Here is a 24986-nt window from a genome sequence, read left to right as displayed (position 1 = left end):
CTGATGAGAGGTGTTACCTCGAAACCGGTCCGGTCCTCGGATGCTTGATTCCGGTCTGGGAAAGATATGGCTGTTGTAGTTCGGACTGGACTGTTCCCATGGGGCACAGGGTCAGAGCTGATTTGCATAAAGCCATTATCTGACCCAGGGTGGTGTGGAGTGCAAAAAACGATGGATTTAGGCCCAGATCATTGTACTGGGGTGAATGTAAGACATTGATCTACATTCTGTCCATCAAATTGTTTTTTGTAATTTTCTCCCGAAGTTTGATTTAAAGCTAAATGTAATGCTAAGGTGACTTAAGTACAGCAGTTGTCACTTGAAACAGCCTGCTGTCTTCCTGCTAAGAGGTGTGAATCATTCCCAGGAAGTAAAACAAAGGATGTGCTTCAGGGAGGAGATGTGACTTGGCCACAGATGGCCCAGCTTCAAAGTGTTGCAACAAACAGGGGCAGCCCTAATACCTGAACCTGGGGCAAGGTAAAGACTATAATCCTAACAAAGGTTCAAGAACAACAATAAACAAACCATAAATTATACTAATAAAAATAATCCAAATGTGAAACATTTGTAAAAACTGCATCACGTAAAGCAAATTGAACACAATTATAAAAAAATACCCCTACGCAATATATGCAATTTTACTGAGACAGTAATATGAAAGACAATACAATAATAAAATGATGGTGCTCACAGTTACACTACAAAAATTGTAAGAATAATTGACAGTGTAAACAAAAGAACAATGGCAGAGGCAAAAAGATACAAATAAAGACTGATAGGACAAAACACAAAACCAGAAGTAGAAGTAACTGCTTCCTCTTCAGTATGTGCCAAATATAGGCGTCAACGGCGTTTCGACCAAGCTAAACTGGTATGGTCATCATCAGGACAAACCGTACTATTATCAGAGCACACAACAAACATTTTTGCTCACTAAAGATCAACCTCATAGGACAACAATTGCGGTAGAGGTCAAGGAAAGAATAAATCCCTTCAAGAGTTAGGAATCAATCCGAAGTACTCAGGCCATAGATATACTAGGGAGGGTGTCAGAAAAAATCATGTCCCTCACTTAGAGGCCGGTGCAGGGTTAGTAATCGACCCAAAGGAAAATTCTGGAATATATTTTTGTAACTGCCTAGAAACATCTCAGTCGCCGTTCAGCAGCTTCAAAGGGGCCATCGTCTACGTGAGGCAAATGTAAGTCACACCTTAGCCTTCCCGTTCCTTTGTGTAGGTAAGCAGACTGACATCTTTTCCCGGTGGGAAATCTCCTGTTACAGAACCAGTTTTCCAGGAACTCTACCTCAAGCAGGCACGGGACCTCCGTAGAGGCTTGCGGTGCTTCACATTGTTGAATGGCTTTGGGATTTATCTGGGCATAGTCATAGCAGGCCTTTGATTCAAGTGTCAAATCCAAGAACCAGAGGCACATCTTGTGGGATCAGTCACTGATCTATATTTGCGACATACCCTACAGAATGTAACACCTGTAGTTTATAGAGTGACATTTTCCCTTGCACACTGGAGAATTTTAGAGTAAAAAGTCTCTTCCCAGAGTGAGCTCTGGATCGGCGTCTGAAGGAGCTGAAAGAAAGGAACTGATGTCAGTGCTGAGGGGTGGCACTAATATGTGACTCCACTCATCACTTCCAGAGTGTAATGGACTTGATGCGGAGTCATACGCCGCTGCCTACTGGTGTGAAGGAGCACTGATTTTTGGAGTATTCTTCATCCAGTCTGGTGCATGGAGATATATACAAGCTTAGGAATATGCAGCTAGAAGTATTCATCAGAAAAATCGGTATGGAATTGCAGGTCGGTTGTTGCACTAAGTGCATGATACCCAATCTAAACCACGACAGCCTAGCGTAAATTAAAATGTACACACACAAGCCAATACCTCCAACCAAGCCCAAACCATCCAGCAATCCACTTCCGTTTTCTCAAAAAATACAGGCTACTTTGCTTGAACATTCCATTTTCCTTGCTACAAAATAAGACAACCTTAATTCTAGAGAACCATAAAAACTTGACAGGGACTTGAGTCAGGCATTACTCAGAATATACCAGAGGAAATGTTTTCGTTTATCTTAGTTGGGCAACAAGGCTTCTACATGTGACTAAGCAAGTCACTTCTTTTTGCAGCACATGACCAACTTCAGAGCTTGACTCTGAAGATAAGTCTCCAATTATACCTCTGCTTAAAGAACTTGATCGGAAAGACCTCCCAAACTGCCACTTTATAGTTATCCTTCCTTTCCTGGTAAAATTCACAAAGAGCAGGTGCCAGGCCCACACAACCTGCTACAGTAACCTCAAACTGGCTTCCGACGGTGGATGAGCTACCTGGTACCTTTTCAATAGTGCAAAAGAATCCTGGGTCTTCAGTCTCGAAGTGCTGGTCAAAATCAAATCTGAAATATACCATACTCATGAGGGCAATGTAGGACATTATGTCTTTTGATGGAGAGGAAATCTGTGGAGAACGTAGGACACATGTTCATCCCATGAAACAGGATCCATTTGTGGCTGGTCTGGTACTGAACCTTGTCAACAGCTTCCACAACCAGGGGGTGAAGCATCATATTCTCATACCACTGCACTCCGCAGCCTTCCCGGAAAGGGTTATCAAGGTACTCCAAGAGTAGTTAGGGACCGGTGCTGCCTGTCTGCATCTGCATACTTCCTACATCAACTTTATATAGGGTATATATTTCTCAGAAATCCTCTCTTTCCCTGCTACATTCTTTCTCCTTTTTCTTACCCAGTTTAGACACCTTGTATTGAACATACCAATTTCTCCTTCTTCCTTTTTTCTCAACTTATTATCTTGTCTGGGCCCCACTCCACATTAATCTTCTCCTATGCAGGGTTTAAAGTTTCAGACATTGATGTAGAGGAGGGAGTCAGACAGACTCCCTCCTCTACCATCAGTATGACTTCAAGCCAATTACTAAAGACTTTGACGTCAAGGGCGTAAGCATTACCATTAAAGAGTCTTACATCAGGTCTATAATTTCCAGCAGTTAATGTTAGATCAAGTGACAAAATACATGGGAAAAAATGACTGGATGATTCTAGCATTGTGCCATGTGAACCATTCAAAGTAGAAAATACTGTTGGGTAGAACGTCAACTTTAATTATTATTATTCAAATGAGTTGCTAGTTTATGAAAGACTTTGCTTATAGTTATGATGATTGTATCTGAATGAACGTGAATCTGAATTCTGCAATAAAGCATTATTACATATACCTGAGATAGTGGTATGACACTCTAAAAGAATATAAAAGCACGTCTAGATCGAATACAGACATTTAGATCAGTTCAATTTTGCATCAACATTATATATTGTGATGAAATATAAGTAAAATATTATTTACCTCCAATCTGCCCAGCTGGTGCTTATACACCACCTGAGGGCACTCTTCGAGCATATTACTGTACAACTTCTGAAAATGTGACATGTTGGCCTTCACTATGTTAAGCACCTTTGACCGATCTTCCCCGAGTATCATCCTGAAGTCACCTATGTAGATGAAAATAGAGAAACTTATTGAAGAACACTAGGCAATTCATTAGAGATGTATATTTAGCAATTTTTAAATCATAAACAAAAAAACTATACAAAAATAATACAGGATTTATTTAAGGTGCCCACTTTGGTTTCCTCGAGCTCTAGCGAGAGCACCACAAGGTAATAAGGTAAAGCTGCTTTTTGGAATAGTCCAGGGCACTACGCTACACCTTTTTTTAGTGGATCAGGTATTATTCCACTTCAAGGATTAAAGTGTGTTTCTTCATATCATCAACATGTCAAGAATATTTACATTCTTTGCTCTAAGTTCTTTGCCAGTGAGAACGTTCAGTGTTAATATCCCAACTACCCTACGCCTTAGCAAGTTATTAGCAATTGTAAATTTAGCTTACACATGCATACAGCCTTTTATGCCAGGAAAAAATACAGCCTTTTATGCCAGGAAAAAATAAATTACGTCCAAAAAGGTGCTTTTACACGAAGATTTAGTCAACCATAGAATTTTGTAAGATTAAATATTGAGCCAGTTGGAGGTGTTCCTGAGCAGGAATGTCCTGAAGGTGTGTGCACATCTCCAGGTAATTACTGAATTGTAGCCAGAGCCATTCACTAAACAGTTATAGAACCACTCCTGCCATGGAAAATGTGGGATTTACTCCTGTCAATGGCAGGAGTAAATCCCTTTTAGAGTCGGAAATGGAAGGGAATATCCCAATAACTGGTGGCCGTGTGGGAAAATGAGTTTTTTTTCTACAGGAACAAATATTTTCACATGAAGAAACATGTTTATAAAACAGGCAGGGAGTGAATTTGGACTTATTCGATATTGTTGCATGAGCAATATACGTTTGCAGGTGAAAATATCCAATCAAACAAATAATTACACGAGTACTACTAGGAAAAAGCATCAGTTGCAACTGTACACTGATAACTCAGAGGTCTTTACTGGAGTGTGTGTTTGTCCCCACAATCACAAGTTTGAATCCCAGAGGTACACTCAGCTAGTCGGCCTTCAGACGCCAATCAAATGAGAACCTGTGCAGAGTGCATTCAATGCCAAAATAACCCACATGATGAACATGTGTTTCGCCAATGTATTTTCTGGCATGCTTTATATTTGTTCTACTGTAACTCTTTCAGGATACTCCAAAAACTATAAATCTATTCCAAATATAGGAGGAAACCTAGAGGACTAGATTTACAATTGTTTTTAATCTTGCCCTAATCTACATACTTTCATCAATTTAACCATAACACATTAAAAGTGTAAACTCCATCATATGTCACAGGAATGAGGGATTGTTTGGGCACAGAGCAGAGCCAGTCCAGTCTTAATAACATTATAGAGACTATGATAATGTCAGTCCACGTCTAGCTGAAACTCGCCATACCATGTCAATCACAAAAGCAGTTTTATTATGTGAAACTTGTATAATTTAATGTCACTTGCCTGCAATAAAACAGAGTTTCATGACCTTGTATTGGAGTGTATCCTTGGAGTGTTAGCAATTATTGCGAACTGGTCAGACAAGGAGTCTTTTGTTGGCATTTTCTCTCAATTCTCAAACACAGTGACACTATTACTCCATAATGAAGACTCACTATTTTTCATTGGTTTATCCCTATGAAAAACTTATTTTGTCCAGGTTATATTGGGGTGGTTTACATATAGGCGGGCGGCCAGATGTTCTGCCATTAGGACATTGTAAATTAGTCCAGCCCCATGAAAGAGGGATCACCCACCTAATTTATAAAATCACGGCTAAGCAGGTGGTCCTTTATTAAAACATTGGCAGGAACAGGGGTTCCTGTCAATGCATTTTACTCTTTCCGACAGGGCTGCGTCAGCAGGATGCAGCCCTATAGCACAGAATCATTTTTTTTTCTTTACAAAAAGAAAATTACAAAATAGGAGTTTATTTTTGTAAAGAAAGATACAATGCTCCCCTCGACATGAGAGTCTTCCCACGGGGACTGGTAAGAAACAGTAAAAAGTTACCAAATGTATGCCCATCTAAATTGGGAGGGTGGATATGTAGCCATTCCTTTGACAGCCCTTACTCGTCAGGGCTGTCGGAGAAGTTTGGCCATGGTGGAGACAGATTAGTCTCCACAATGGCTAAACTAAAGGTCCACTCGCATTTAAATCTGATGGGTGGCCCTTCATGTTGGCAGTATGCATACTATATGTATGTATACGTTGCAACAGAGTATTCATAATGACAAAAAATAAATTACCACAATGGTCTGGTCGGATTCTCTCTGTAGGGGTTAGATAGTTTAAACCCAATATATCATTTTCTCCAAGGTGGACAATCGATTTACTGACAACTACATGGTGAGAGTCCAAATGACAGTGAAGAATAAAAAAAAGTGATTGGTAAAATTCATGAATTTATCTCAGCCACTAGCAATTACTTGAGGGCTGCGTCCCAGTCCTAAGCCCCGCTCCTCATGCCATCTCAAGCAAGGAACTAGCCATAGTGTCCATAAGATAATGCCATAAGATAATTCCGGAAAAAGAGAATCTCTTTCGTATTCTGACCTACCTAGTGTGGTGGTAACACGACTGAAGGGGCAATGTATTCCATTACAAGCTTCTAAGTGCAGTGTCAAAAAATCACACATCTTTGGTGATTATTTTACAAAGAGAAGCCCTTCCCAGTAGTGAAAGTAGGAGCATCCCTCTATTTCGGAAGTCTCCTCAAACCTATCTAGCAGAACTGTCAAATTCCAGTCTCTGAACTGTGTTTGACTCAGAGAGACATCAATGCCCTGAGCAAAGATATCTATGCACGCTAAACAGGCTGGATGAGATATCTGCCACTTTTTGGCAGCTGTCTCGCATTCACCAAACTCTTAATCTGTACCCACATAACTGAACAAAAGCAATCTTATTCGTAGACAGTTCTGTTACAATAAATCTGTGCCTGTGCTTAGCAGCCAAACTGTAAATCTGGCCCTTAACATTCAGTGCAGAATAATGAATATGTTTCCTGAAGTGAGCAAACCTCTTGCAACCTCAGTTATATACTCTCCCCATATTCACTCAGATCTTTCATTTACGACAGAGATTGCACCAGATCTTACAATCCTTCGGAATGTGTGTGGTCTTGAAGCAGCTGGAAACTAGAGTACTGGTAGTAAAATGATCCAGTAAAGAGTAAGGGGTAGGATACTTCCAGGTAGCACATGGGCAGACTTTGGGTTCAGAGGGCCCTATGGTAAAGCTGAAGGCTTGCCACTGAAAGCTGGACAATACCCGCCACCTATTTCATGATTAGTAAGATTTAAGAGGCTAAATGTCGTTAAATCCAAGACAGTCCATCTCATCCTTTCCCTTAACATGACAAAGGGTACTAATATGAATAGACAGTGCAGGATATTAATATTTTGCACTTTGTCCCCTGAATGTTCAGTTTTTTAGAGTGGACCCGGATAGCATGTGTTTTTGGCATATAAATAGTAAATACAGAACGGAGCTGGTTACCAGCTCCTTTGCTATACAGCTCCTTACTGGTTTTGACTCTCCTCAAAAATATGGTATCTATATTGGCAACTGAACTGGCATATTTGATGCTTTTAAAAGAACACTTCAGAAGTGCACAGAATGGGGCAGTCTGCTTAAAACATCAATTATAACATGTGAGCCTGTAGGACAGATTTTACACTTGAAGCAGGGGCTTACACAAACGGAAAGGTGCTCATGTGACATTGCATGCAAGCCTCTGTGCTGGAATTAAAATCCAACATTTTGTATTAAAATGTTGAATTTAGCATTCTATAGGTCAGTTGTGACTTTTCTCGTAAAAGTTAGTCCTAGCTTCATAGTGATTACATCTAAAATAAAAGTTACAGCATGCTTGCATCTATAGAGGGTAACATGAGCTTAAAGGCTATAAATTCTGTGGTGGCCACTTAAACATCCGTAATCATGCACAGCCTTTAAAGATATTTTGACTTCCATCCTTGGTTTAGATTATAAATAATTTATGAAAATAAGTCAACATTGTTTTTTATTTTATATGATCCAAGTGTGTTGCAAGAATAACATTAATACGCCAACTTTAATCCCTGTTCTCTTGCTGGGCCCTTGTAGCTCCACAGTATTAACTTTACTTTACACCTCATCCCTGCTCAGGAAAAGCGCTTCATGCTCACTATTTAAACGCTGGCCTAAAAAATAAAGACTCCATGCAGTCCAACCCCATGTATTTGAGCTGCACTGTCAAAGCCCTGTTCATACACAGGTCTGTCAACATATCACAGGCTCCTGTCCTGAAAGCATCGAGTCAAAGGACATACATACCCATCAAATCACAATTTCACCATAGAGAACCCCGCTGGTCACTTCACTTATGTTTTGGCAGCTATGGGTCAAAGGAACTCCACAACACTGGCTTGCTCAGATAACCCAGTCTGTATGGAGCCTTACATTCGAATGCAGGGTTCCTATGAGGGGTGATTGGTTTTGGTTTGATCCTAGTGGGGCCAAAGAAGGTAGACACTGAGCAGCACCAGATGAGTGATATAAAATTAAACAATGCTCTGTTTCACCACTGTGAAATGCTGGAGAACAGGTGGTCTTATTCTGGCCATAAGTCAGCTTTGAAGACCAGGACATCAGTAATGGTGATGGAAGGGAAGGAGTAGATTGCGAAACAACTCTGCCATGATTTCCTTAGAGAATTCGGACAGTCCCTGCTGGGTTTACATGATATAAACATTTACTTACCACTCCCAAAAAAGAGTGCTGTGGGAAACTGAAAAGACGCTGTAAGGAAGAACTCTAGTCTAAGCGCTGAAAGACTGAGGAGTGTCACACCTTCCGTTTGAATCTCTCAAGCTAAAAAAAGTTCTCTCATGGTTCAGGAAGCTGGCATCTTGTTGGCCACAAGACTAAAATGCTTATTACAGAATCTGCAGGTGACTTGAATCTGTAATGACACACTTGGAATTACTTGTACTGTGAATTACAATACGAACAGGATGTCGTTATCAAGAATGGTACATGATCATCCACAGCAGTAGTCCCACTCTCTAGTAGACGAAGTCCCTGGCCGGCCGCTACAGCCTCTCATATAGGAGAATATTAACTACTTACAAAACAGGTGTAGTCAGTGGAAACTGGATTGGGAAAACAAAGAGTGAAACACATGCTAGTTTCATCTAAGGAACGGTGTGCCATATCAGCTGCTCTGCGACAAAGTGGAAAAGCTTCTTTTACTGGGAATGGCTCAAGTGCTTTGGAAATAAAGAAGACTATGGTTAACACACACTACCACCTAACTGCAGATCCAGGTCAGCCTCCACTAAGAAAACTCTTGGTATCTTAGTAACAACTGTGCGACTCCTCAGAAGTTGTGGTGCTTCGTCTATAACAAACTTGTAGTAAAAGTTCTATCTAAAATGAAAGGAAAAGAGACCCTACAGATGAGATACTGCATTGCCCTACACCTTTTGGTGTTTACTGCCAACCACTGTTTGCTGCACCACTGATCTATTTACAGCAATTGCACTTGTCTTGAAATTATTAGAAAGTATCTCGCTCCCCAGTAGGAGGCAGCCTGGAGTGGAGAAGTGTGGCTCAGGGGTTAGAGGCGGCAGACCTGGAGCTTGAGTTCGGCCCTGGACCAGGGTTCAATTCCCCGCCTCGGCGGGTGTTGGGCTCAAAATTCCACGGACTCGTTAATTCTCGCTCCGGTGCCTTCTCGACTCACGGGTTCACACTCTGCGACTCTGGGCAATAGCTTGCTTAATCTCCACAACGGCCCCTCGCGGTGGGATGCCTGGCTTTCACCTTGTGGATACCCTTCCAGGGTTATCTCACAGGGGAATACCAGGACGGGTTCCCTAAGCAAGCGCTGAGATGCCCCAGGGTAAGTCGTGCACTATATAAGTTTCATTCATTTCATTTCACTTCATGCAGATTGGCTAATTATGGATTCCTGAGCTGCTTCCCTAGAATCTTAGTATTAAGGTCTGTCAATTACTTTACCGAAGTCATTCAATGTCCTCATGTCACTAATATTTTGTAAAGGTTATACTCAAAAGTTATGAAACAACATGGTCAATTGTTCGGTGTGTGCTGTTCCTTTAGTGATAAGTCCGCCCATCATCCATAAAAGATTGAGATTGGGCAGAACCACTGGCTAAGCTCAGCGTCGTCTCTGAAAAAGTTCAGGTATTTGCTTCTCTCCGGCTCAGAACCACTTGCACACTCCAGAACGATGTTGCATCTTCAGGTTCAGGATATTGCTCACTTGCTCTTCAAATATGATAGCAGAGAGCAGACAAGGAACAATGGCAGTGTGTTTACAGCACGGGCGCCACCCAGGATGGCCAATGGGTTAAAAGGGCAAACTATTGCAGTCTCGCAGAAGTCCCTCTGCACTGATGAAAAGTTTGTTTTGCCCCTTTGGTCTTGTTGAGCTTTTTAGTTTGGTTTGCAAGCTGGTAACAATACTGCAGTATTGGCTGGTAACAATACTGCAGTATTGACTAAGGAAGGAGATACTCCATGGAACTTTTTTGGATCTGGTAGTGATAGCAGAGACTCCTTTTAAGGTGGACTGAGCACCTCTGTTGTTAAAGAGCATACCATTGGTGCAAGGAAAATTCCACATTACTAAACATTTGTGTCACCTCAAACTGTCTTACATGAGCATGCAGTCTCTAACGTCTTGTGCGTTTTTCCCTGCTTCATGACCATGGTTTTATTGCGACATTACTACAGTTACCCTGAGAAATAAGGATTAACAATGGGAATCTGTTTGCACACTTACACATTTTTTTTCCTAACACCCACTCTATCCTCAGTTTAATTATGAATGCTTTCACCAGGCGAAATGTGTCCGGAGAAAACCAGGAAGATGTGGGTTTAGTTGCACAAAATATAATCTCAATTCTGCCAGTTACTCCATAGCAATCGAATCCGGATGTACAAATGACTTTTAAAGAGCACATTATGAAATCCATGATCTTTTCAAGAAAGGCCCTGCTAATGTGGGGTGTCTTTTGTGGGAGAAAATGTAAAAGATCCAAGAAAAAGAAAAAGTCTAGAAGAAAATCAGCAGGACCAATTGGGACTCCAAGTTTGGTTGGAGGTACTGCCTGGAAGTGTGAATCAGTTTCCCCCCTCAATTTAACCTCCAGGACCACTGCACCTCCTCTGCTCAGGAAAAGCCTAGCAACATCAAGACAGATGTGATGATGTAAATTCTTGAGATTTCCTTTGAACCCGAGCAGAAAGGCATGAAACTTAAATAGTCAAAATTGGACCTTGCATGAGAACTTATAAAGTTTCAGAGTGAAACCAGTGATGAGAGGCTTGACCGTGTTAACAACAAGTAAAAAATGTGTTACAAGGATGTGGATTGAATACATATCTCATGTTTAAAATTCGGAAAGAAATAACATTATTAGTTGCATTGGCAGTAACAGCAGAGCATACAGTCACAGAAAAGAAAATATACATCAAAGTCCATGTATTCATTTGTAAGTGAATGGGTCTGTGACTGTACTCTGTCCAGGCTTGGGGATTCTTGTAAAAAGCTTCTAGAATATGTAACAACAGTAGTGAAAGGTACCATAGATTTATTGTTGTATCTAGATTAATCTAGGGGATGTCCTATACATGTATCGGGAGGAGATGTGGTCTAGCGACTAGAGCTGCTTTCCTTAGAAGCTACTAAACCAGGTTTGAATCCCGGCCTTGGCACCTGACTGAACATCATGTGATTCCAGGCAAATCACTTAATCTCCATGTACCTCGAAAAATGTTAAATGTAATGTGTGAAATATGCATTTGTGTAATCCACACTTAAATATGATCTTGTAGATAGTTTCCTAACCCCTCACGTACTATACGTGTCTCCTCTACTTCCGGCCCGAACTCCTTCAAAGCCCATTTTGAAAAAACTCCACTGGCTTACGGTAAAGCAAAGAGTGATGTTCAAGATTTGTTGCATCATTCACAAATGGCTCTCCGGCAGAGGCCCGGATTACCTAACTAAGCAATTCATCCCATACATTCCGGCAAGATCCCTGAGATCTGGTGACCGTGAACTGTTATGCGTTCCCAGGTTCTGGAAGACACGTCAAGGGGGAAGAGCTTTGTCAGTGACTGGCCCGAAACTTTGGAATGAACTCCCATTCGAAATCAGAGCGTGCAGGGAACATTTTCCCTTCAGGAAAAAACTAAAAACATTCCTGTTTAACTATTGATCTGGTAGAACTTTAAATTATCACTTGACAGGCTATTTGCTTTCTGATGACGCCAAAGGCGCGGAGATACTCCCCAGGGAGTCGATTCCCAGCGCGGTACAAGTTTGCAAATAAATAAATAAATAAATAATTAGGGCCACACTATAGATAAATACCAATACAGAAATGAATAGCATTTTGAACCTTTGAATAAGTATACCACACATTGAGAGTTTGGAAGTAGTAGATGTAATAACAACCCATAGCAGAAGCTATGCCAACTTTAAAGTGGAAACCTTTCGGAAACACTTTGTCCATCCTTCTAGAGGAGAGTCTGGTGTTGACGAAGCAACAGATAGACTTCAGAGCCACATCGCTTCGGCTCTGGAGCACTGCTCACAGCTCCGGCGCGATGCCAATCCCAGGCGCACTGTGTCCGAAAACTGGTACGGGCAAGAACTGAAGGCTCAAAAAAGGAAATGCACAATGCTCGAACACAAATGGAGGCTAACAAAAACCCAGGAGACGAGGGCTGTTTACAAAAAAGAACTCTCACAATATACTAAAGCTATTAGGAAGGCAAAAAAAGCCTACTTTTCTTGCAGAATCTTAGAGAACAAGAACTCCCCAAAAGAGCTCTTCAAAATTGTAAAAGAGCTCTGCAGCCCTGCTAATCTCTGGTCCAATTTGACCCCCTCTCAAACAGACTATGACAAAATGAATAACTTCTTTTGCGAAAAAATAGACAAGATCTATTCATCCTTCTCTAAAACAAAAACTAGCAGCCGGGCGGATCACGAGTCCTCCTCTCCTCACGCCTGCTGTACTAGCTTTGGCCCGTACTCCGAAGAGGAAGTAGGCAACGCAATGCTCAAAATCAAATCTGGCTCCCCCCTGGACCCCTGCCCCCACCATATTTTCCGGCAGCTCATTCCCCTGATCTGTCCTGCAGTGACTCGGGTACTAAATCATTCATTAGATGCCGCAGAGTTCCCATCCAGCTGGAAGATTGCCACAGTCACCCCCCTTATAAAAAAAGCTGGTTTAGATATTAACAACCCGGCCAACTATAGACCCATATCCCAACTTCCCTACCTATCAAAAGTCCTAGAGAAACTGGTCAACAGACAACTGACCAGCTTTCTCGAGGCAAACAACCTGCTGGACATCACACAGACGGGTTTCAGGGCCAATAACAGCACGGAAACAACCCTCCTGGCAGTGCTAGATCACATCAGGATGCACATGGATCAGGGAAAGACAGTTGCCCTGATATTGTTGGATCTCTCGGCGGCGTTCGACACCGTCCCCCACCACCTGCTCCTGGAAACTCTAGCATCCAAAGGTATCAGGGAAAAAGCTCTGGGCTGGCTGCGGTCTTTCCTATCGGAAAGATCTCAATCAGTACGCATGGGTAAGTTCTCGTCCCCATGCCGGAACATCAAATACGGGGTCCCACAGGGGGCCTCACTAAGCCCAACTTTGTTTAACATTTTTGTTTCATCCCTGGCGGGAATAGGCAGGAAGTGGGGTGTGGAAATCTGTTCCTATGCCGACGACACCCAACTCACTGTCATCCTGGATGAAAAAAACAATCCCAAAGAAAGGCTACTTAACTGTCTTGCTGAACTGGCCGAATGGATGCACCAGCATTGTCTAAAGCTCAATGCAGATAAATTCGAGATACTTTTGTTCGGAAGCCACACCCAGCTGTGGGATGACAGCTGGTGGCCAAAAGAACTGGGCATTCCACCTACCCCATCACAAACAGCAAGAAACCTTGGAATAACTATAGATACTGCCTTATCCATGAAGACTCATGTAGCTGCCATATGCGGAAAAGGCTTCGCAATCCTAAAAATGCTTAAGAGAGTCTTCCCCTGGATTCCAATGGAGTGTAGAAAGATCCTGGTCCAGTCACTCTTGATGAGTAGGCTGGACTACTGGACTATACTATAGTATCTTTTTCCCAAACTCCAAATGGTGCAGAACGCTGCAGCCAAGGCCATCTGTATGAAAAGGAAATACAACTCGGCCAAGAGCTGTTTGCGTTACCTCCATTGGCTCCCAATGAAGCAGAGAGCAGCTTTTAAAATGATGTGCATTGCTCATAGAGCACTGCACAAAACTGGTCCCCTCATCCTTAGAAATAGGATTCAGTTCTATGCTCCCACTTGGAACCTCCGCTCCCAATTCTTGGCTCGTGCAAAAACCTGCCGGGTAAAGAGAGCTAGGATGGGAGAGCGCGCTTTCTCCCATATCGCTGCTGCCAAATGGAACGAACTACCCACAGCCCTTCGACTTACAGAATGCCACCTGGCATTTAGGAAACAGCTAAAATCCTTTCTCTTCCCCATCCTGAATAATTAAAAGGAGCCCTCACCCACGTCACATGCACACTAGCTAGCATAGCGCCGTGATATCCTACCCTGGATGATTGTTAGCGCTCTACAAGAAACTAAATTAAATTAAAATGATTTAAAAGAAATGAATTTAAAAGGTTTGTTTTGAATATTAAATATGAATCTTCTCATATTTTTTAAATTTGAAACATCGTTTTATCAACAGACAACTGGACTTACAATGGAAAGGCAACGTAGCCCCCATATGTCAAAAAATGCATTTTTCCATTTAAAACCAGGACCATACACGATTATAAAAGAAGAAAGAGCAAGCTACGCCTTGAGGATATTTATTGGTGAGATTATGTACCCGGTATATGCACTGGTACACACTGGAGTAAGGGAATTTATGGAATTCTTCAAGTTGTGTATCATTTTTAAAAAATCCAGCCATTTGTGAAAGACAAATAAGAAGCACAACTTCTGGTTTTTACGATAACACCAGCAGACATATCTTTGAAACTGATCTCTATGTGAAAATAAATGTATTGGAACAATTAGCACTGCCAACATATCTTCACCCACAATCTCTTGGAGAAAATTTACATTTAAGCCTGTTTTTAAGGGTAATTACAGAGGACTGTGTTAGACCTGTCAGCCCTTTGGGTGGTCCCTCCTTATTTTTCTGTGTGCCTACCCCCAGATTCCCAGCTATAGTTACGAGACCCGTCCGAGACTACCCTCTCCCGTGACCAAGAACTTACTGTAACTCTGATAGACTCAAGTGGTCCTGATTTCCCCGCGTTCGAGTGGCTCACTGTTGCGGGTCTGCGGGAGCTTGTGAGGTGAGGGGGCGCTGCGCTGAAGTGTTGGAGTCCCTTGCTCACTGCACCACCAGGATTCAAGCAAGCCGGGCCGACGACGGCTAAAATGCCAGAAACCGGCCCCCGGAAGCTTGTCTCCTTTCCGGTGAAGAATTGGCTTGGTAGTTTGGTCTGTCCTGTTCCCATGAGGCACTGGGTCAGACTAATTTGCATATAGCCAGGTTCTGAACTGGGGTGATGCAGTGAGCTAAATAACGGTGATGGATCAAGCCCTGATCACTTGACTGGGTAAGAGTGGTCTGCTTAATTCAGACACTCTGTTCATCACCACCCCCTTTTTGAATCATTTTTGGCCACCACAAGTGTGACAGGGTATACTCAGACATGAGTCCCTTGCTCACTGCACCACCAGGATTCAAGCAAGCCGGGCCGACGACGGCTAAAATGCCAGAAACCGGCCCCCGGAAGCTTGTCTCCTTTCCGGTGAAGAATTGGCTTGGTAGTTTGGTCTGTCCTGTTCCCATGAGGCACTGGGTCAGACTAATTTGCATATAGCCAGGTTCTGAACTGGGGTGATGCAGTGAGCTAAATAACGGTGATGGATCAAGCCCTGATCACTTGACTGGGTAAGAGTGGTCTGCTTAATTCAGACACTCTGTTCATCACCACCCCCTTTTTGAATCATTTTTGGTCACCACAAGTGTGGCAGGGTATACTCAGACATGAGTCCCTTGCTCACTGCACCACCAGGATTCAAGCAAGCCGGGTCGACGACAGCTGAAATGCCAGAAACCGGTCCCCGGAAGCTTGTCTCCTTTCCGGTGAAGAATTGGCTTGATAGTTTGGTCTGCCCTGTTCCCATGAGGCACTGGGTCAGACTAATTTGCATATAGCCAGGTTCTGAACTGGGGTGATGCAGTGAGCTAAATAACGGTGATGGATCAGGCCCTGATCTCTTGACTGGGTAAGAGTGGTCTGCTTAATTCAGACACTCTGTTCATCACCACCCCCTTTTTGAATGTAAGTGTTGGAGCCGGCAGCGCCTTCCGGATTGAGCCACGTTGGAGTGACAGGAGGCGGGAGCGGGTGGCGAGCTCCGTTGGTAGTTCAGTTCCCGAATAAAGAAGAGCCTGGGGCCATCCGGATTAACCGGAGGGCCCGTCGTCAGGAGGTTATTTCAAGCTGAAGGGACCTGGGTGGAGCCACCCCGGCGCTAGTGAGAGGAGCCCCGGAAAGAGTAAGGCGGGATTAGAAGAGGTTGAGAGGGGAGGAGTTCACCCTCACTGTGGGCGTGAGGAGAAAGAAACGCGAAGGCAGAGGAAAGCGCAAGAATTACAGTGTGTCCTGTCTTCGGGGTTGAACCTGCCTCTGCGAGCCTGCCTTCATCGAACTGGGCCACTAATAACTTCTAAATTCTCTGAGAGAAAGCCTTGTCCCCTCAGACTATTTGCATCGGCTAGATCGGCTGATAGAACGCCTGATTCAAAAGTAAGCAGGGCTGTGGGCTGGGAAGTTGTGGTCAGCGGAACTCCTCGGGGAGTTCTCCCTCACTTCATAATAGTCCAGCGAACTGAGGAACAACTGTGGAACCATCTTTAATTGTACAAGTCTTTGGGGAAGCACCAACTAAACACAGGATTATTCACAAGCTAGGAAGTGTAACTCATCTGCATGAATATTTGAGTTGTAACTTTTCTAAAACTGGTGTGAAAACTGTAAAAATAAAAAGTGATTGTATATGGTAACTGAATTTAAGTTGAAATGTTGTCATGAACAATTAACTCCATTTAGGCCTTATTTTGATAGATAACTGTTGCAATCATCTACTGACTTTGGCTATAGTGTCATGCTAATGTTCTGTCTCAGTACCTTCCACTAGCCAGAATCATATTTAATTGAGCCATTACCTGAATGGGGTCCTGTTAGAATCTATTGTACGGAATTAATTTAAAGGCTAAGTGGGGTTCACTAGTATTACGTGAGTTGTGCCATGTCGTAGATTCACAGTCAAGAACATTATATATAAAATGATGAGGTGTTAAGGTTAATGCAACTGGAACCAAACTTTAAGAGAAGATAAAGCTTTTCTAATTTTCTAACAGACGGTGTGTTGTCATTTTTCTGGTGGAAGTACGCTGGGTTGCTAAGTTGAGTGTGACGCAAGTAGAACACAAAAGCCTTGGAGTTAGGCCTTCCCACTTGTGCCAAGCTACCCTAGGTGGACCGGTGATCCCGGGTCCAACTGACTGTATCTTCCGAAGAAAAATATTTGTTAAGGCCAGATGGAATACTGGATACATTTCATTCAAGACTATGCAATAATTTAAATCTAACCATGTTCACACTAAAAAAAAAAAGGGCTAAGATTTTTGTTAATGACATCCAACACCAAGAACATGACATGATCTGATGTCTTAGTGAGACAGCATATGTAGGCAAACACTTGAGATTGATGAACATAAATGTAGCATTCACAAAAGAAATTCTATTACAACAATGGTGAACCATTTAAGTGATACAATTTATAACGTTTGACAGCTCTAGATAAGAAGAGTAAAGTGTACCCCCAAGTAGCGGACATATGACACTAAGACAGCTTAAACGTTATAGCAAGTTAATTAGTTTTCTTTAATAGAAACAACATAGCTGAACAGAATAAATTAAATACAGGATTTGACAAGTTTTATTGAGTTGTTTATGCTGCAAGATAAAATCAGACTACACTAGAAAGCAAAGGAAGTTCTAGGATAGAGGGAAAAGGGAAGAGGTAGGATTAAAAGGAAATTGTAGTAATCCTATTCTTATGTAATGCATCTCCCTGGCCCTAGGTCTCTGCCTGATGCTCTAGCTATATGATGTCATTTGGAATGTTAAGGATGCTTGTACTTGGAGGTGGAGCTGTTGGAGAAGATGGGCTGAGCAGCCAGGAGGCTGCTCCTGGTGGGGCTTATATTAAGACTTACATTGGAACTTACTAAGCTGTAACGAATGATAAACTACAACTAAAAGAGCTGTCTACTAGACTTCATTGATTTCTACATTGGCGACGATTTAAAAGGAAAAGAAGTTACGCGTGGAGAAAAGAAGGCTATTTGATGGCTACTGTAACTTAAGGTACTAATATTACTAAAGACATTGAACTATTTAAGCTTTCTGGCACCTGCCCCACCAGTGACCCTGACAACGGTCGCCCTAAATAATTCTAGGTGCCAGATCCACCTGTGTATGAAACTGTAAAGTGTATCTGCAGTCCTGTATTAAAACTGAAGCCCAATGAAGAGGTATGTGCTAAATCAACTTCAAAGTGTTGAAATGGTGATGTAGTGATGTCGGGGGCACACATCGAGCCACGTAAGGGGCGAACGTCATGCCCCGGTGTTGAATGCTATCAAGGCTCTGATGTGCCATGATGAGAAGTGGCTGCACATGGTAGAAAATATTTGGGGGCAGATTTTGATCACATGCTTTTAAAGAATCATCAAACCCCGCTGTTAAAAATGTAACAGAGAACAAATGTGGAGAAAACTTTGTATTGTAGTCTACAGGCCTTTACACAGTCTATTGAAACTGTGCAGTGTTTGCCAACCACGACTGGTGTCTCCATGGTATTGAAATGGAATTGCAAGAAGGCCCCAGTTTGTTGTTGTGTCTCAGTGCTCTGTAGCTGACCTGGATTGCCATCAGAGTTATTTTCATGAGTCAAGTACTGGTGATAAAGATGATTTTAATGTGAGGGTTGCCTTGAGCATTGCTGCCTGAAGATCGTCACAGGTACTGTCATTTACACTAATTGAAAACTACATATTACTGAGAATGTCGCTTTGGAAAACTTAGAACTAGTGCAATACCGCCATCTTCTGGCTATGGAGCGCCATTGCACCAAGAAATGGAATTAACTAGTTTACTTGGAGAGAAAGGAGGACTCAGAACTGGAACAGTAATGAAATATTGCTATAAGGAGTTAGAGTATGGGTCAAAGGAAATAAGAAACCCAGAACTGTACTGTGTGAGATGATTGTTAAGTATTAAGTCACTCACTCGTTTGTTGTGTTGCATGTGATGACGGCTAAGTCACTTAGTGACACTGCATTAAATTTGGTGATATATGCCAATGTTATGTACATCTTCTTTTGATTTGCAACATGTCATTCTAAATTGATACTCAATGTGGTTTTCATTTTACAGTATTATTATAGGGAGGTGGATTCCCCCTTTACAATTATTTGGGAGGTTACTGCGAGTGTGTGGTTTATAGGGAGGTGGATTCCCCCTTGGGAGGTTACTGTGTGTGGTGGTTTATAGGGAGGTTACTGTGAGTGTGTGGCAATAGGGAGGTGTATTCCCCCTTGGGAGGTTACTGTGTGTGGTGGTTTATAGGGAGGTGGATTCCACCTTGGGTTACTGTGTCTGTTGGTTTCTAGGGAGGTGGATTCCCCCAATACGAAGAGGTATGGATTCTCTTATTGGGAGGTTACTGAGCGTGTGTGGTCCTGCACTAGTATGCAGACGGAACATTATAGTATGTGCATTAGAGGATATGTAAATTTACCTAGTCCTGCAATTGTATGCAGTAGAGGGTTTTCTTGGTAACTGGATGGTATATTATAGTGTGTGCAGTAGAGGGCGTATGGTATTCCCTGGTCCTGCCATTTGTTTAAATTTACAACTTCTATATTACTACTTTATTACTTATATTATTACTACATTCACTATGTCATTATTATTATCATTATTATTATTATTACATAGAGAAGGCTGACTTACTTTTTAATACTTACATTATTACTATTTCATCGTTATTATTATTACATAGGGAAGGCTATTTATTTACTTGCATTACTATTTTCTCATTATTGCATTGCTTTTACATTATTATTATTATTACATAAGGAGAGTTTGGCTCATGTATTATGGTGTTCTTTTACGTTTACTTCTGGAATGTTTATCTTCTCGTCCTATGTTTACATATGTGTATACTATTTCATTTTGTTAAATATTATAAAGGGGAAGATGTGTAGTAATCTGCTTCTTATGTAATGCATCTCCCTGGCCCTGGTTCTCTGCATGATGCTCTAGCTACATGATGTCATTTGGGATGTTAAGGATGTTTGTACTTAAAGGTGGAGTTGTTGGAGAAGATGGGCTGAGCAGCCAGGAGGCTGCTCCTGGTGGGGCTTATATTAAGACTTACATTGGAATGTACTAAGCTGTAACTTGAAGAATAAACTACAACTACAAGAGCGGTCTACTAGACTTCATTGATTTCTACAGAAATCTTAAAATATTTCTGGAACCCAAATGGAAAACGACAGCTGCTACTTGGGACCCGGAGTACTGAAATTTAACAGGGAATATTATAGGATGTAGGTTATGGAGGCTTACGTGTTACTTTGGGTATACAATGAGCTTTTATTTAACTGATGTAGGTACTAATAAAATCAAAAGCTAATTATTTGAATGTATTATTTAGACCAGTTAACTGAATAATTATATTAAATAGTGTGCAAGGAAAATACCTTAGAAGTTTGTGAATGTTTAGAACACGAGAAAAGAAGTTATATAATAAGTTCTGAAAGATTGGAATTAGTAACTTGCTCATCTACTGAGACATGTTGCCAAGGCTTCTCAATGAAGACATCACCTCGTCAAGTAAGAACTGGTTCGTCTGGTTTTAAGTTTTATGCAGCAAACCGTCAACAGAACCTTGCGAACACCAAGCTATACAACCTAACGGAGCCAGGCACAGTCACATCCTCCGACCTTACACTGCTTCCAGAAAATCTGCACCAGGTGCCTCCAATGAAACAGCAGCGTCTATGATTTCCAGGGGTTTACAACTTAGATTGTTTGCAGCTCAGCTTGAGGCTTCAGCAGGAAGGTAAAATTATTGTATGGAATGGTATGTGTGCTGCTTGGTTGTAGCCCCCTACCTAGCTCCACTAGTGGACTGTGACTTCCACAAAACAACAGTACAACTCTGGAGCTGGGTGAACTGCAGACCTTTACTTGAATAGATAATATAAAAACATTTATTCTATTAATTCTACGGCTGTTCAGAACTTAGTCTTATTTGTTTTAGTTTTGGTTTCTTTTTACTAATTCGAGCCAAATGCATGCAATGCATTCAGTAAAAGTGGGCGCAATTTGCACACAACCTTTTATTCAATGCAACGGTATTTTGGGAGCGACCTATGTGCTAATAGGTTAGTTCACAAAATACCAAATCCTAGTGGGTAGCAATTTGGCCTACCTCAGTAATATTAATGAGCTAGGTCGCAAATTGCAACCAACTTCAGTTTGTCGAAGTTACAGGGATGGTTATCTGCTGGGGTCAGCAGACCACTATGTCTGTGATTGCTTTTAAATAAACCAATCATTTTATTTTATTTTATGCCGCTTATTTTCCTTAAAAGAAAATGGGAGGAGTTTAAAAAAAGAAAAAGAAAACGTAAACTTTACACGACCCTTCCAAATACCGATTCAGGATGGTTTCCTAAACCCTTGTGATAGGGTATTTTAACAGTCACTCTTCCACTTTAAATGTTTTTGTAAATTTTACAGAGTATATTCTAAAATGTACCTAACTCTGTTATAAATGTAATGACTGTAGACCCGCATTATGTTCATCAGTAGTATGCCTTCTTAACTCTTTCCTTTTATAATTTGTAATGTTTATGTATGTTAGTTGTCTGACTTTTCAGATGATCTCATAGTCTAATTGAGTTTTTATTGATTGATTCGCTTCATAATCCATGAAAGTCTTTTCCGAATCATTCAATGGCCTTGGTACATTTGAAAAAGGGGTTTAGCGTCTGCAACCCCTCTGATTTACCAAACCAGAGGGTGTGCTGATGCTAAAGCCCTTTGTCCATCTGGCCCGCAATTGTTTTAACTAAAGAGGTTATGTAATTTCAATGCATTTTTTTTCCTTAAATGTAATGTTGCAGAGGTGCATCTGTACATATGACATGCTGATATTTTCCCTGAGAAAGGCGTGCTACTCGAGTCAAACTACCAATGGTAAACGCAATTACTTGCTTATTCCAGTTAGGCGTTGGATTATGCAGGAGCTCAGTCATAGCTCATATCAAGACACAGGCCTTTCTTCCCCAGTCTGGATTCCTAAAGTCTAATGAAGTAATATAGAGGAGCGATTGTCATTGAATTTCTAATTTCAGTGTTTGCCAGTCAGCAGGAAAAGGTATGGTAGTCTTACAAACCAGAATAGGAGAGCCCGGCGATTTGGATGTAGAGTTCTTCTTCTGAGAAACTTTCGGGAAGCATGAGAAATGCAGCAGTGACTGCGCTCTTCAGGTTACTTATTAGTGCAGTATGTAGTTTCCCATTCTCACTCTGCGTTAGGATCTTCACCTATCAAAAGAAAATCAGTCTTTACTTCAAAAAGAAGCATAAGAAATAGTGGATGGATAAAGTACTGCGGTGTTTATATACTGTGAAAAGAAAAACTAACTTCTGGACCTCCTGAAAGGTGTTGTATTGACAGGACCTGAAAAAGAGGTTATTTCTTATGTATCAGCAGGTTCATTAGCGCATGTCCACACATCAAATACCCACTCCCTCACTGTGTGTACTGAAAACAATAGCACCCCAACCCCATGTTCATGAAGTGAAAAACTATCGGAATTGAAATATTTTTTACGAGGAAATAGGTCTACAACATAACTTTAGTTGGAACGCAATGTTGGTGATTATATTAACCATTACCAGCAAGAACACACAAAGCTCTAGGCCTGGTTTTCTTTTTTTTTGGGAGTTCTGAAAAGTATTTTTAAGTTGATCATGAAGAACTTCTATGTGTACTGTTTTGTAATTTAGTGTGTTCATATCAGTCAAGGGGGCATAGGGTCAGTCATATCATTAAAGCCATTAGCGCAACACCGGGAGTTAATGGACCTCTTCCAGAGGTCTGTGTATGAATAGCAAGTCATACAAGCTACTACGACAGATAGGTAGTCCAACAGATTATCACTCACTGCAGCGATAAGTGTGCAATCTGCACAATATAGGTTCCAATAGTGACAGGGCTTACTCCACTCTTCAAAGCTCATAATGTGAGTACAAAATAGTTTGATACAAGCATTTAATATTACAAATCTCAAAACACAATTTTGTTTGCATGATGGAGGACATAAAAGTATAGCTTGTCTCTTGGGAATAAAAGCACAGTGGGTTCATATGACTGAATGAACCAGCTGGGGAAAGGTGTGCTTGTATGCACCTAAAGCCGGTCGCTGGTTCAAATCTAGAAAGGGGTGGTTCAGCTTTAAACATTCTGAAGATGATAAAACATTTACCATGAAATGGATAATGAGCCTTAAGGACATTTTCGGATGGGCTAGTGTGTCTGAAAGGTTGGTAAACCTGGGGGAGAACGAATGAAGTTCGGTGTGATCAACTCTGTCAGGGTTCAAATACACAGCTGATTCAACAATGAATTGTGCTTGTTACTAATTGTAGTATGTAACATTGAAATCTTAAGTAGAAAAGGATAGTTGAACCAAGTAGTGTAAATGGTAAAGACTACTGAAATTTCGCTAAACCGCTCTATTTTTAAATGGAAGTCATCTTTTTATTAGAGATGGTCTGCAAAGACATGATTAGCTATAAGACAACAGAGTCTGCGGAGCCGGGTCTGGTGGCTCAGTAGATTAATGCATCCACTCCAGGAAAAAGCATTTGCCCTCAAGGTCACAGGTTCGAAACCCATCTAGTCCCACTCAGCCTTTCAACATTTCAAGATCGATAAAACGAGTACCGTCAGGCTAGGTAACAATAGACATCTGTTATCTCAGCATTAAGAGACCCAAGACTTGGGTGAACGTGCGCTTTACAATTAGTCAATACATTTAGCAAAACAACCTAAACTACTGGCGCCCAAAGAAACCTCAAGCTAGCTCCTTGGGAAACAGATGGCTTAACTCTAGAAGGGAGTGAAAGGATGGAGATCCAGGCACCTCTGAGAGAGAAATGTCACCCATACTTCACTTGTGATTAAGGAACTCTCACACCATTTGCTTGTAGCTCAAATACCAGAAACACTGAGGAACACATGCAAGGATGCTCACATGATTGTCTTACTTCAAAAGGAGGTAATGCTATACCTGAAATGCAAACAAATCCAAATTAACACCACATCATTGTGCAACTGGTTTGGTGTGTGTAAGCATAACAAAAGTCAGTCGCCTATTTTTCTTTCCAGAGCCCTCATCCATGTCCTAACTGCCTGGAAGGAAAATTATTTGGAGAGAGTCCTTTACTTCCCGAGGTAAACACAGCCATGTTTTGGGATAAAGTAATATTCACCTGCCCTACAATAACAGATGAAAAGCATACAGACCTAGGAAGTTCGCCTTCAACCACAACATGTTGCAGAGGACTGATCTTCGGCAGACTAAAGGCTGTGTATATGGAGTGGGTAGTAGGATAAATACGCTATCTAATCATATAAACTAAAATCATAGAAATTACTGTTTCGGGGGAGAGGAATGGAATTCCCACTCAGAGGATATCCAACAAGCATTGGAAATGCAATAGGTCTCGCATTAGAAAAGTTGGAGCTATTGGTCTTGTAAATGACAAATATTTTATTTATTTGTTGGTTTTTGAAATAGCTAAATTGATAGCTTTGTCATTTACAACGCCAATAGTTATAACTTTCGCGAATGTGACACCTATAGCATTTGGAATGCAACATGTTTTGTATTTACGTGACATAGATGGCAGCTGTGGTCGTTAGGCCACATCTCTAGAGAGCAGGAGAGTGCAGCAGGGGAGAGAAGCACAGCAATGCAATAGGTCTCGCATTAGGAAAGTTTGAGCTATTGGTATTGTAAAGGACACATTTTTCATTTATGTGCTTGTTTTGAAAATTGCGAAATTAATAGCTTTGTTATTTACAATGCCAATAGTTTTATCTTTTGCAAATGTGACACCTATTGCAACACAATATGTGTTGTAGCACTGAGTGGTGTGAGGGTGTGTGAGGGTGAGGGTGTGTGAGGGTGAGTGAGGGTGTGTGAGGTGGTGAGGGTGAGGGTTAGGGGGGTGAGGG

At 41.5% G+C, this 24986-nt stretch overlaps 1 protein-coding gene across 3 annotated transcripts in view; it reads right to left on the bottom strand.

The window, feature by feature from the left end:
* TAMM41 (TAM41 mitochondrial translocator assembly and maintenance homolog) overlaps positions 1–24986 on the bottom strand; it is a 191950-nt gene that overhangs the window by 90519 nt on the left and 76445 nt on the right. For all 3 annotated transcript variants that reach the window (XM_086938952.1, XM_086938954.1, XM_086938953.1), the window contains 2 exons: positions 22135–22285; positions 3389–3534 (listed from right to left, as the gene is read on the bottom strand). In XM_086938952.1, the coding sequence (XP_086795078.1) occupies positions 3389–3534; positions 22135–22285 (297 nt within the window). The remainder of the gene's footprint in view (positions 1–3388; positions 3535–22134; positions 22286–24986) is intronic.

Source organism: Lissotriton vulgaris, chromosome 9 (genome assembly GCF_964263255.1).
Source record: "Lissotriton vulgaris chromosome 9, aLisVul1.2, whole genome shotgun sequence".
Taxonomy (NCBI): Eukaryota; Metazoa; Chordata; class Amphibia; order Caudata; family Salamandridae; genus Lissotriton; species Lissotriton vulgaris.
Note: the sequence above shows the minus strand (reverse complement) of the source record. Positions and strands in the feature narration are given on the sequence as shown.